This window comes from Sturnus vulgaris, chromosome 4 (genome assembly GCF_052056855.1).
Source record: "Sturnus vulgaris isolate bStuVul1 chromosome 4, bStuVul1.hap1, whole genome shotgun sequence".
NCBI lineage: Eukaryota > Metazoa > Chordata > Aves > Passeriformes > Sturnidae > Sturnus > Sturnus vulgaris.
In genome coordinates, this window is record NC_142246.1 from 60,849,367 (window position 1) to 60,863,760 (window position 14,394).

General features: G+C 46.3%; 1 protein-coding gene across 1 annotated transcript; it reads left to right on the top strand.

The window, feature by feature from the left end:
• Positions 1-1,180: 1,180 nt before the first annotated feature.
• Positions 1,181-8,767, top strand: REELD1 (reeler domain containing 1). The gene is made up of 6 exons (XM_014880531.2): positions 1,181-1,400; positions 2,128-2,350; positions 3,952-4,103; positions 4,832-5,117; positions 5,775-5,838; positions 7,936-8,767. Exons 1-6 carry the CDS (start codon positions 1,181-1,183, stop codon positions 8,527-8,529), a joined length of 1,539 nt encoding a protein of 512 aa, XP_014736017.2. The 3' UTR covers positions 8,530-8,767.
• Positions 8,768-14,394: the final 5,627 nt, after the last annotated feature.

Genomic DNA, 14,394 nt, shown 5'->3' on the forward strand with positions numbered 1-14,394 from the left:
GGTAAGCGCCGGCAGCGCCGGCAGCCTGAGCCGGGCAGCCCCGGGGAGCAGCGCTGCTCCCCCGCGGGGATGGGCACAGGAGGGCGGCGAAGCTGGGATGGGAAACGGCACAGCCCGGGAAACACCCAAGGGAAAGAGCTGATACTCGGGGCTACTTCCATGAGATCCTGCTAGAAATCTTATCCAGCAAGGGAGGTTCAGGTGTGCCCAGAAGTGAGGTTGGCTCCATGAAGAGGACACATCCTGCCGCTGGTCCAGCAGGGCTAGGAGAGTTAGCAAAGGCTCCTGCGGTTCTCATGAGCACACAGCTGGTTGGAGTGGCAGGATGCTTGGTGTGGAAGGTTAAACTGCATCCATCTGCTTGCTGCTTTAGGCTGGGCATGAATTGTTTTCTCTGTGTGGTGCTTCATTAGTCGGCTGGCAAGTTTCATAAGTGTTCGAGAGGGAGGTGTAAGCTAGATGTCCTCAGCCTCTGTTGCCTCTGATTTATTTATGTTTACTCATTGACTAAGTGTAATGACATCTAAGGCAGGAAAGGCTGCATGTTGAAAAGAAGATGGTAGAAAGTGCTACATTAAAATCAGAAGCACTTGCTTTGCAATATCCATTACCAAAAATGCCACACACTCATCATTCAGTTCCACTTTGAAAAGTGCATTTTGAAAAAGCAGAATGGCCCTATACTCTGTTCAATATGGAAATGTATTTTGTGCTGTCACTGCAGGGACACGGCTCTGTGATGGCAGGCAGGGACAGGCTCTGCCCTAGGCACCAGCCCCATATGTGATGGGGCCTGCAGCAGCTCTGCAGGTCCAAGGGAGAGATGTTTCCCTTGTTGATCAGGCTGTACATTTGGGCTGAGTGTGGCTGTACAGAGCCTGCTCCTCCTCCTAAAACACACAAGGCTTTTTAGGGCAAATCTTTTCTGGCTGCTCCCTCCATGGGCAGCTTCACAGAAATACATCCTCCTGTGGGGGGGCTCTTCCCTTTCCCAGCCTGAACAGTTCACTTCAGAATGTAAACTGTGGATTCCCAAAGTGGCTCCAGGTGCCACAGAGATCACTCACTCCCTTTTGTTTAAAGACAGTGGGGAGAGGAGCTCTGGAGGTGAGGTGAATCAATGGCACCATTCGGGAAGCCACTGCTTTGAAGCGAACTCCACGTTGTTTCCTGCTGTAGGATGGAGGATGGTGGGAGAGCCCACACTGCCATTGCTGGCTGGGCCTGCACCACGCTGTGCTTGGTGTCCTACGCAGCCGCCTTCTCGCAGGGCGCGAGCCTTTCTGCCTGCACCGACATGATGCCCAGGCACCTGAGGGTGCAGCTGCACAGCTCCAACAACAACTATGTCACTGTCCACACCAATGTGTCCTTCTACTTCCCGGGAGACAAGGTGCCAGGTAAGGACAAGCTACTCATTCCTGCATCTGAAAAATACATGGTAACCTCTCAAGTGCTGGAATTAATCTCTGTGAATCTGGGAAGAGGGATAACTGCTCTGAGCGAGTTACAACACCTCTCTGGTCATGAGGACATATTTACAGAGGAATTCTGTTTGCTGCATGGGTACTTTGGGTGGGATTTATTTATCTCAACTGTGTCTCAACCATACCAGACCTTATTACATGCAATGGCACATGAGAGGCACCTCCAGTGGGTAAAGTCACCTTCCCAGCCCCTCTGCACCACTCAAAGGGGTCTGGGTGACTCACCTGACTCTTGGGCATGGTTGGCAGCATTCCCCATCCCTGGCATTGCTGCTCCTCAGGCAAATGCAGACAAAGCTGAGAAGCACTATTCCCCAGCTTGGCCATTTGCTTGTTCATCCGTGTGCAAAACAAAACCCCTCTGAGGGCAAAAAACGAGCTTTCACAAACACAGAGCGGTGTCCAAACCTCCCTCCTTAAAAATGGCTGCATGCTGCCTGATCAATGTGGTTAACAGCTTATCATCAAGGAGGGATGGGGGGAAGACTTGGGCAAATGCTGTGTGCAATAACACATTGCAAAACCAAAGGTGTTTTCAGTAGCGTTAGCCAAGGTTTTTTTCTGGGAACTCCATTGCAGACAATTCACTCCATAACAGCAAGATAAATCCCTTTGTGTCCCGTGTTTTGTCTTCCAAAAGTGACAGTAAGAAGCACGCGGGATTACATGGGCTTTATGCTGCAGGCTCGCAAAGTGTCCAACAATGAAATCACTGGCACGTTCATCTTCCTGCCTCCCGGTTCCAAGCTGCTGACTTGTTTTGAAGATGGTGACACTGTCACACATTCGGACAAGTCACTGAAGAGAAACCTGTCCTTCGTATGGAAAGCACCAGACCAACCCATTGGAGACATCAAGTTTTTGTAAGGACGTGCTGGTTCCTAATCAGAATTTGTGTCTTCTCAGTTACAGGCTGTTCAGCACAGTGCTTTATGTATCTTGAACCCAATATAGCTAAATACTTACCAAATGCTGCAACAATATCCCAGCTGGTACATAAATCACCATTAATATCTGCTGTGTTCTGCTGCTTTTTATTCACATGGTCACTGTTTTCTCAGAATAGATACACTGGAAGATGACAGCTTAAGCATTTTAGGAAACAGAAATATTAAGGCATAAAGAGAGAACCATGTTGCCTGTCTTTGTAAATAATACAGCCCGTAGGACTTCCCTGCCAACAGGATAATCTTGTATATCACTTTAAAAAAAAGGTGGTTTTAAAAAAGTTAAATGTAAACAGAATCACTCACAAATTACTCACAATAGAAAGAGAGTGAGCACTGTGTCAAAACTTGACATCTCTGTTTTGCACCAAACTGTCCAAGTAGCTTGGTTCTAATTTGGAATGAAATTAAACATCTTCTAACTGACTGCCTTAGAGGAAGCACAGTGGCTTTTCATTTCAAAAGAGATTAAATTGTTATATTTCGACTTCAAAAAAATCACTTAGAAACTGCTTGGCCAGATCCTTGGCTGCTTCCCAAAACCTAAGTGTCCTGTTGAGTGTTGTGGCTTGAGTATCTCATTGTAATTCAAGAAAAATTCATTGAAACAGAAATATTGCTGCTTGGAATTTCCAATTTTTGGCCATTGCTTTAGATCAGAAAATAATATTTAAGTTTAAAGAAATACTATTAAACTCACAAAAAAACCCCCAAATAAACCCAAACAAATCCCAACAAGACCTAGTCCTAGCCACCTACTCTGATACTTCCTTCACACTCTGACTTTTGACCCTCCAAGCTGATATCTGATAGCCTCTCCCTTTTTACCCTGTCACAGCATCTGGAAAAACACCTTATTAGGCTTAAAAATGCCTTGTAAGTTTCATCTGGCCCAGAAAAAACCCAGGTTGGTTTCCTCTTAGATAATTTTCAGAAGCTGCTGAGCAATCTGAGCTGAAATTCTCCCAAAATCTCCAGCTTAAATAAGACTCTCAGGGTGAAGTTAAAGGTTGGCCAACACAGTTTTGGCACCTGACAAAAAGCAGAGGATTAGGCAGGCTCAAATATCAGAGGGCTGAGAAGAGAGACTTTTTCTTACCCTTACCTATTCTGCTGTTTGTACAAGTTACATTGGCTTGTTTTAATTAATAAATACCACTGTTGTTTCCCTGCCTACAGAAGATTATAAGAAGAGCTAGTCCAAGTTTTACAAATGTACTTCTATCAACATGATGAATGTAATACAGCTTTTAATTTTTTTTTTTTTGTTTCTTTAAGTTCCCACACATTTTTTGGCTGAACTTAATTACTAAGTGGTGATTCTTTACCCTAAATCTTTCTTATGGGACCTGGTACCTTTTATTTGTAATAGGAAATGCACAACAGGTTAATCCTTTAGAATACTTTTGCTTTGGCTCTCTCTTCAGATTAAAGAAGTCTTTGTGATCAGCTAAACAGTCAGATGCTTTATTAATGCTATAGAGCCAGTAAATTCTTGCCTGATTGTGTTTTAACAGCATCTCCATAGTCCAGTCATACTTTGTTTACTGGGCAAAGATTGAATCTGCTGTTGTGGCTCAGGGAGGGCAAAACAAGACTCTTGCTGACAAGAAGCCCAATGCTGTAGCTCCCATGCCTCTGCAGGGACCAGCTGACCTTCACCCCACAGGTATGGTGAGCAAATCTTGTTGTTCCTTATCAACACCCCCTGCAAAGCACTTTTACAGTTTATTCTGGGCAAGTGTCCAACACAAGTGGCCCAAACAAGTCATTAAATGAGGGACCCATTTAACTGCTGTGTCTGTCGAGATCAGTGATGGCCATGGTGAGCTCCTTGAAGTGAAGGTGTGGGTCAGTATTTGAGGTGTGGATCAGTATTGGAGGAGCCAGTTCCAAGGAGGGCACCAGAAAGTTAAAAGGGGTTGGCAGATCTTATGATTTCAATGCAAATCTTAAAATACTTTACCTAAATCTCAGCTCTTGAAGAGAAGGAAGTGCAATTAGCAATGTTGCCTAAACAGAGGAACACATTTGTCTCTAAATGTGATTATTACCCTCCAGCTATATATTTAGTTGCATTTATGCAGCCTTTGGTCAGTAAGATGCTCCAAGAATTTACTTATACCCGAATCAAATGTATTTCTCTGCATTTTTGGCATGGCACCAAGGCTGAGTTTTAATTATTTTACTTGACCATTACATAGGCAGCAAGCTTTGCTGCTTTAATATCCATGTGGGTTCTCTCTTAAAAATAAGTGACATGAAAATAAAAGAATCACTGTTACAAACCTTCCTGGCAAACCTTGGCACTGAGTGGGATTTGAAATAAACAAACTGAAGACAAAAGATTTCTGCTCCTCTCTCCCTGGTTTTTGTTTTGTCTCCCTGCTGGACAAGGTCCCATCTCTCCTGCAGCTGCCACTGGCTCCCTGCTGCCTGCCAGCCCCACTGGCATCATGGCAACACCAGCACCAGAGCCAGGTTTTGGTGTGGGGTCAGACACTCGTCCCGTTGCTGAGCCAAAGCAGCCAGCCCGGACAGCGCGGGCTGTGTCCGGCAGGAGCATCCAGTCCAGCGGCCGGGGGCTGGAACCGCCCCTTCCCACCCAAGATGTTGGAATGGTGGATTCCTTGCAAGGTTCCCTCTCCCAGGACAATGCCTCCAGCGACAGCACCTTCAATGGGTAAATCTAGGTGGTGGGAAAAGCTGTTCCTCCAGTCCTTATGGGGAAGGAAAATAGTACTAGTTTCCCTGCAGATGAACAAGGAAGATGTAGGAAGGTGTCTGCGCGTAGGGGGGAGGTGAGAGGGTGTTTGTTTGCTGAGATTTTAAGAAAAAAATCCTTTGGATATTGCACATGACAGACAGTGACAGGGAAAAAATCCAAAACGCCTAAGAACCCAACACTGCGTTGCTCAGCACAGTGGGGGACTGGCCAGGTGGTGGAAAAATGTGATAAAACCTATCGACTGTTACAACGTTTTTCTGAAAGTGCATACAAATATTCAGTGAAACAGTGAACTCAGCAGACCTATTTCTCCATCTGCAGGGAAAAAGAAATAAAAGGATGCAAAGCAATTATGACATTTGGGCTTGAGGACGTCTGCTCAGAAGTCTTAGAAGGTTTGGGCTGCATTAGCTTTCATGCAACATTTCATATTGTGGGTGAAAAATATGGGGATAGGAATCAATGATCAAGCATAATTCAAAATACAATCTACAAAATATGATCTACATTGACTGTATGGATCCCAAAACTGCTCTGAGGAGCAGCACTTCTTGGTGGTGTGAGCCACAGGTGCCACTTGCTAACCCTGCCTTTCCTCTGTCCATATTTCAGAGCAAGAAACATTGCCAGTGCTGCCACCCTACACTTGTGTTTGATGTGTACAGGCAACAGAAAGGTAAGCACCAGGGGTGGGGAAGACACCCTAGCAGCCCATGTAGGTGTCATAAGTGGCTAAAACTACACTGAGACTGTTAAAAGTTTTAATTCTTTTTCCTTAACTGGAAATGGGGGGGTTACATCTCTTTCTAGTTTGGTTGGTGTTTTGGTTTTTTTGTTTGTTTTTTTTTTGTTTGGTTGGTTGGTTTCTTTTGTTTTTTTTTGTTTGTTTGGGTTTTTTTGAGCCCACTGCCTGGGTTTTTAAGAGGCCCACTGTAAAAGCAATTGCTTTCCCTTATGTAGACATGACTACAGGCTGCTGGAAATGTCTGTGCTTAGAGATACAGGATACAGAGTTAATGGGGTAAGTCCACTATGAAGTGATGGTGAGAAGAAAAATACAAGGAGAAGAAAGAACTAGGGTCTCCAGAGTGCCAAAGAAGGAAGAGAAAGAACCACACAGAAAATAAAAGAGAAATGGGACACACAGCACAGAATGAGCCAGAAATATTTAGGAAGCAGCAGAGGACAGAGAACAAGTAAAGGAGAGATGTGTATCGTGAGCACCTGGTATAGCCATAGAGAGAAGTGGAGAACTGGCAGTAGATGGAAACCAAAGGGAAGGACAAGTTATTGCACAAGGCAAGATCAGAAGAGCATAATGAAACAAAAAACACTGAGAAATTAGGCAAGAATGGAGAGGAGTGTGAAAAGAAAGAGGAAATTAGTTGAGATAGGGTAAGGACTTGTGAGGCAGTTCCATTTTCTATCCCAAAGTCCCAAATCCTGCAGAATATCCTTACAGTACAGCTTTTGCATTTTGAGGGCAAGTTATCCATACACATGCAATCCTAACTTTGCCAGCCTGCTACTTTACAGTTTGCAGTTCAGCCACTGAAAGTCTTCTATTTACTACTGTATTTTAATAGCATCTTCAGAAACCATCCCTTCCACAAAGGATGCTCTGACCCTCCACTACTTTGCTTCACAGCTTGCCAGGGCTCCTACCTCAGCTTTGTACTCCTGTCACACTGTCTTCCCAGGAAGCTTTAGAAATCACTAATGATGGTAGAGGGTGAGAGTTTCTCTGGTGTAATTAATGGATGTGTGAAAAAGCCTGCTGGGCTGGACAGGCTGGAGAGGTGCCAGCTACCGAGGGCCAGAGCCAAATCTCAGTGGAGCTAAATTAAAAACTCCAGTACATTTTGCAGGTTTTGGATGGGGGCTCAGGTGCATAGTGGGAATGGAAAAATTCATTGGGGACCTCCTAAATTGCATGCTTGTTCCCCAGTTAGTCTTGGATGATACCTGCAGCAAAGCCTGGGCTGCAGAACCAGTGTGGAGCAGCTGGCATTTTGTGACAGTTAAAATAAGGTGCATGGAACCAGACAGTCCTCAGAAACAGGCCCAGGCAGGAACTGTCATTCCCACTAAAATGGGTGGTTAAGCAGCACAGAAGGGCAGAAGATTTCAGACTGTCTATGTAAACTGAGAAAGCAAGACAGGCTTTGCGGAGAGTTTATAGTTTGCATGTGAATGCCCCAAAACTGCTGATGGCAAAGGCCATCCCAAATCTCCCATGTCCATACACAGCATAGCCTCAGAAGGGCAGTACTGAATCCCAGTGGGTCCATGTGAGCCTACACACGCAGCTTGGCTGGGAAGATCACACCTGCCCTTTCAGCATGACCCTGATGCCACTCAAGGTGGGAATTGTTTATTAAGTGATATTATTTTGTGATAATGATGCCTGTGAAAAATACCACCACTACAAGAGGAACTGCAGATGTTTAGTTAGACAAAGCAGTGACCTTCTTCTCCACCTGTGCCCTTCACCTTTGCCCTCCACCCACACTACCACACAGCCCTTGGGACTGACTTGAGTGCTTTGTTCTTCCTGTGGCAATTCTGGTAAGGATGGAGCAGGGTTGTATCTGCTTCATTTTCTAAAAGCCACTGAGTAAACAGGGAATAGAGAAGAGTTAATCTAAAGCCAGAGAGACACATGGGCATCAGAAACAGAGTTGAAATGTTCAATGAGGTAGGCAGTGAGAACTTAATCAGCCCCTTTTTCTCTTCCCTCACTGCATATTTTGGCATGTTTTTGCTTTCAAAGGGCAGTACTGAGAGTGGGACCATCTTGAAAGCCTCCCTACATGTGACAGCGTCTCCCTCTGCCCTGAACATACGCACTCACCTGGATGACATTGCTGCAACCACAGCCTGGCTTGGTGATGCCAGCACTGCTGGCAATTTGTCCTCGGCTTCGAGGCAACTGGCAGGAAGAGAGTTGGCACCGCAGCCAGAGGGGGAAGGCACCAGGGGTGAGGAGGACAAGGATGAGCAGGAGGCAGCTGGGAATACCCTGCCATGGGTGACCAGACCAGCTCCCGAATCTGCTGTTCTCGGGAAAGGAGAAGGCCCTGGCAGAGGACCCCGACTCCTTGCAACCCAGCTCGGCATCCTCCTGGTGTGCACGGCCGCTCTGGGCCTGGCGCTGGCAGCTGCCCTGCGCTGTGTCTGTGCCCAGCACTGCCACAAGCGAGCCGAGGTGTCCTTCAGCGAGCCCGAGCCCGACGTCATCACCGTCACGGAGAACGGGGAGATGATGCACTTCCGAAAGATCCGCCAGAACAGCTTCGTGCTGCTGCAAGCTCACTACAACTGGGTCAGCCCTTCGAGCAGCGGGAGGAAGACAATGGTGGTTTAGTTCCTCTTTGTGCTCCATATAGGCAAACAAACCCAAAGCAGCCAGTTCAGACAGAGGTGTTAGGCAAAAGTATCTAAGCTACAGCTGCTGAGAAAATAGAAGCTGATAGATTGCTCAGTGTGTTACATTTACTGCAATTAATATTGTATATCTGCTCATTAGCTGTCACTGTGGCAATGACATACACTAACTCTGTTGCCTTAAGGGTGTAGCCTAAAATAGAAATTCTTCCTCTGCACTGTGGTATTGACTTCTGTTTAATCTCAGAAAAAAAGTTTCTACTGTTATATTTCTTTCTAGGAACTACAAACCAAACCATTCTCATTTAAGAGCTTACAGGTTTGACTCTGTACACTTGGTATCCCTTGGATGACAAATATTTGCCACAAGATTTCAAGTTTCAATTTGAAAATAAAAAGCAATAACTCATTAGTGGAGAACATTGATCCCAAGAACGCTAAATTGATCCATGGAGTGAAACACAGGATGGCAGACACCAGCTTTTTGGGGAGAAACATGCCTCCTCATCAGGTGCAAATGGAAGAAAATCTTTCCTGTCCATTTGCACCTGATGAAGAAGCTTGTTGAAGCCTGACAGCCAACATTTATTTACTCTTTTGCTTTGAGTCAGCTCAGTGACACTGTGCAGAAACACAGACTGAGAAGTATCCTTCCCAGGTCACTTTGGAGATGCCCTGCCAAGGCTGCATGGAAAGTTAACAGCATCCCTGTGTTCTGAGTTTGTGCAAACTTCTCTCTGACCATGTGGTTTTCTGTAGGAGACCCCTAAAGCAGCCCTCGGAAAACAGCATGCTCCTGGACACCTCCTAAGAAGGACAGGTGACAACAGCAAGGGTAAAGTTTTATTTTACTGCAGCTTTAAAAGAGCCAGAAATAGATCTGATAATGATCCTCTCGAGATATACATTTTAGAGCCTTTCAGAGAGCAGGAATTGACCCTTCTGGTGTCCTTTTCTAGGGTGGATCAGCTCAGCTGATCATTCCCAAGCCATGGAGTGGGGGACAAACTTACATTTTGGTGCTGCAGCCTAATTCACAGCCCACAGCAACCGCCCTGGACCAAGCAGATAATGACAGGACTCTGATGGTTCATCCAGCCTTCCTGGTGACAGCTTCCCCTTTGTCAGGAGAGCCCTGTGGCCATCTCCATGTTGGACAGTGAATCAAAGCCCTGCTCTCATATGCTCCCTTACCTCACCACTGACTTCAGAGGAGACAGGTGGGACATGAGTTCTTCTGCTCCTGCTCCAGCATGATGCACAGAGTGCAGCTTTTGCTAACAGTGCCTTCCATTAGCATTCAGAAAGAGCTGGATTCTGACCATACTGCTGCACTGTGATCAGTGACATTTGTGTTGCACACATGGACAAATTTTTATCAACTTCACTTCTAGGCCCAGTGAGCCCTGGGCAAAATAAATGAGTAAGAAAAGAAGCGTACTCACAAATGCAGCTTGCAGAGATGAGCTTGATGCTCTTAACCATTGCACTTCAAAGAGAAGGGCAACTGCACTGTAGCCCTTTGCTGGAGAAAAAACAAGGGTAGTGCTGTAATTGAAAAGACAAAGTTTGGTTTAGGACTCAGAAGGATGCCAGGTAAATGGTTTTATATTTACTAATTGAGCTGATGCCCTACCTACTAGTAAGTCTCCAGGTTTTTAAGCATACATCTAGATACTTACAATGGCATTCCTCTCTGGTGTCGTGTGCCTTAGAAAGAAATCATGTTTCTGTAAGCCAGTGTAGCTGAACTGTGTAGTGACTAAAACAGACTGCATTTAAGTCATTGTTAATGCAGCCAAAAAAAAATCCTAATTAACTGAGAAAATAGGTCAACAAACTCTTAAATATTTAAAGAACTATCACATATTATTTTAAAAAGTTTCTTATGATGGCATAGCTGTTTATGAATAAATTACAAATACCTATGGCCTCTTTCACTGTCTCCCTGGGATTAATGTTATCAGACTGCTCTGGCTATAAAGCCAGAACCTTCCTCTCCTCAGCTCTTTGCCCACAACCCAGCACTGCTTCTTTCTAGGCTGACTAGAGCAAGGAAGGCCTCATGGTGGTGTTTGACTGGGAGGGGAGAGTGGCACACTACTCTGCCTTCTTCTGCCAAACTCTGTCTTCTGCTAAATTGATGTGCTCCAGTATTATTAGTAGTAAGAACAGTAATAGTGAGCTCTGAGGGATACAGCTCCTCTGAATTAGTAATGAATTTTGCTACTTTGCAGCTCTCTTGGCTGAGACCTAAAGTGCCTGTGTTTTTTTCTTGACTTCCGAATGATGTTCCTTTTGTTACAGTTGCCATGATAGGAGGAATGGAGGTCTTATCTCTTCTTAAGTCCGTTAAAAACACAAGCACTGGTCAATTTATTAAAAGGCAAACCATTCAAACTTCCCCATTCTTAACTGACTTGCCTTATTCTAATATTTACTGGAGAGACAAGTGAAAGACTTGTCTTGTTCCCTCACTAGGTGCATGCCTGGGCTAGTCACAGAAGTTCTGTTGGGACTGGGGATCTCAGTTCTCTCAGGGTGGCTCAGCCTGCAGCACCTGTGGCCCACGTCAGGCTGTCATCCCTCAGCAAAGTGACATGGTTTGGGGTCAGAAGTACTGAAAGCAGCTAATGCACACCTATCCCGAGCCTATCTCCCCACCAGCCAAACAGGCATCAAACATAGTCCTGGCAGTAAAAATGTCTATGGCTATTGCAATGCTTGAGCTATCTTAACTCAAGAAAAAAAGAAATTTAGAAATAAAAAAATGTGGAGAGGTTGCATTAAGCAAGAGAGCTGATCCAAAGCTTAGACATCACAGACATTTTCTGCATTGGTTGAATTATCACTTGTAAGTAAAAAAACCCAGACATTCACCAATTTGGCCAGCTCCAAAAAGGGTGCCAAGACTCGCAGGAGCAGCCCCAGGGCCCTGTGGACCCAGCAATCATGGCCAGCATGGATGTTCGAGCTCTCCCAGATTAGTGAGGGATGCGGCCCCAGGCATTTGTGAGATCTGACTGTCTGGCTTGGCCAGCCCTTTTGGCACAGTTTTTGCAACTACTCAGGACCACAGAAACCAAGGAAGGCAAAACAGCAAGGTCAGGAACCCAGGGAGTAAAACATTCAGCAGATGCATGTGTTATTTATTCACTCAGATTTAAATAATAATGACAAATGCCTGTAAAAAAGAAAAGGAGACAATGCTTTAACAACGCCTGCAACATTCAACTCCAAAAAGACAGCTGCTTAGCAGCAAAAACAAATGACAAAGTAGCAGAACAAACCCCTCACTCCTCCTGGCAAGCTGGACCCTTTCACTGTCCCTGCCAGGCCCTTAAGGCTCATTGTGTCTGGACAGCTCTACAGGACTCCCTTCCTTCCTTTGCCTTCCCTTCTCTCTCCTGCCAGGTTGTCTAAAGCTACGAGAGGGCAGAGAAGGACTTGGGGAGTCACAACTTCTCCTGGGCCAGGAGCTGCTCAGAGATCTCCCAGCCCCTTCCTGCCACTGAACCGCTTCCCCTTCACAGGTAATGTCTCTGCAGCCCTCTTTCCTCATTAGTGCGTGTGTGACTCTCTCAATAAAACATTTCGCTACATGATGTATGAAGGACCGTGTCTCAAACCACATTTTACTGTATATTTAAGTGCATGTTTTGCTGATTTACTACTGTTCTAGAGAACGTCTCCCTCCCCGAGCAGGGCAGGCCCGTAACGGATACATCAGCTCTGACTAATGATTATTAGTACATCCCAAGGTTATGTCCCACAATCAAATAATGTGTAGGAGGAAACAGAGACTCCAGCTTACTCGGTTGAGGACAAAGATCACAGATAGTCTCTTTCAATCTTCAGATTGCAATATCCATTACAGATTGCCACCTTCTAATGTCAAAGTATAATTTGTTGTTGAGAAAATGTGTCGCTGTTCCAAAGGTGAGTCAAAGATCAGCCTGGCTGTATATCAGCACATGTTGATGTACATTAAGAACTGACGGCCAGGTACCAAGGACATCGGGCAGCTGCTGCAGAGGGAATGGCAGCAGACGTGACTTGCTGATCCTTCCTGTGCAAACACAGGACCCGGAGTGGGAAAATATTTAACCCAGTCGAAGTGAGGTGTCAACAGTAATTGCCAGTGTCTAAGACAGCACCAACGCGACGTGTCAGAGGCAGCGGCTGCCTGCAGCGGTCTATGCCCGCACGGCTCCGGGCAGGAATCGTGCAGTACCTTGGCTCCCGGGCAGGTCCGTGCGGGCCCACGCCGCGGGATCCATCGCAATCGCGGGTGCTCCCGCCGGCCGCCGCCAGGGGGCAGCGTTGTCCCGGCGATGGCGGCCCCGCGCTCCGGGCCGGTCCCGGCGCGGCGGGAGCGCTCGGGCGGAGGGAGGGTTTGTAATCCTTGTCAGTGACATTCCAACTTACATGGTTTATACTCTGTCTTAATTATCAAGCCGCTTCAGAGCATGCACAGTTGTCCCCAGTGCTATTTCAAATTCCCAACTGCCGTTTGTAGATTTTTTTCTTCCAGAAATCCGCTACACAAATGCTGCTGGGAAAACAATAGGCGGGGTGTAAATTGTCTTATGTCCCCTTCTCCTGACAGCTTCCTACTAACGAAAACGTTTATGACAAGAAAAAGCAAAGCTCTCTCCAGTTCCAGCTGTGCCACGTGGTCTGTCTGGGGCCCATGGTCAGAGCTGAGCTCGGCTGAGCTCAAGTGACTCCAGCAGGTCACAGCCCTGGCCAGAGAAGGCTGAGGCAATGCTGTCCTGGTGGGTGATGCAACCAAAGGCTCCGAGAGGGCTGTATTTCTTATTGGAAACATCTGCCTGTCACTTGGCATTTGAATGAGCAGTTGGAAGCTGCTGGTAGGTGCTTGTGTCACGGTAATGACTGTGACAGGCTTTTTCCATCTCTGAGGAGGAGATGGTTGTGACATTTGCTTTGAATGCAACTTTGAAGTCACGGAGTTCCTCTGGTTGAGAAGAATTTCTTCCTAATATCTATTCTAAATCTACCTTCATTTTAAAGCCATTCCTCCTTGTCCGATTACTACTTGCCCTTGTAAAAAAAGCCCTCTCCAGTTTTATTTTAGCCCCTCTGTTTGCAGGGGCTCGCTGAACTTCCTGCTAACAGCTTGCAGGAAAACACCCTATATGTGCAACAAAAGCCAAATATGCCAGATACTCAAGCAGTGTCATCCTTCCCATGCAAAGCACGGGAAACATGGATGCAGCACAGTCCATGCTGGCCACGTCAGACACAGCAACACCCTCTCAGGAGGCTCCGTGTCCTTGATGTCTATGAGGGCTACTGCTGTTCTGGGCCCACACTGACAAGGGCAGTTGAGGTACCTGGAATGTGAGGCCAAGGGCATAGCTTGTGTCTGTGAGACTGGCTCCTTGATCCTCCCTTCTACTTATCTGCCATGCTTACACATCCCCCTGATCTTCCTCAACTCCTCTCTGTCTCTGCCCTTCTCTCCTCCCTGCTATCTTTTCCCCCTAAATCCAAGCTTTGTCCCACCTGTGAACAGACTTGGTGTTGCAGGTGCTATTAACTAGCTCACCTCGGCTTTCCATGGCATTACAGATACCATTTCCTGGGTCCTTCTGCTCCTACCAGGTCCTTCTCCCCAGAATGACTACAACTCTTCCTTCAAACTTCACTGAAGTATGGCCACCTCACACATCAATGTCCCTTTGCTACCTGTGAAATCTTGCTCTTCCTTTTAGGGCACTGTAGCTCCTGTCAGCTTCTCCCTGTCTTTGTGACAGTCAGCAATTTTGCTTGTTATGCTCAGGAGCTTCCCAGGTCCTGCTCCGTTAGCTAAGGCTTT

What these genes read in the sequence shown, in the direction of transcription:
- REELD1 (XM_014880531.2), top strand. Translation starts at nt 1,181, where the DNA reads ATGGAGGATGGTGGGAGAGCCCACACTGCCATTGCTGGCTGGGCCTGC. An exon ending in ATTGGAGACATCAAGTTTTT is followed by an intron (nt 2,351 to 3,951) that starts GTAAGGACGTGC and finishes GTGTTTTAACAG; the next exon opens with CATCTCCATAGTCCAGTCAT. An exon ending in AGCTGACCTTCACCCCACAG is followed by an intron (nt 4,104 to 4,831) that starts GTATGGTGAGCA and finishes CTGCTGGACAAG; the next exon opens with GTCCCATCTCTCCTGCAGCT.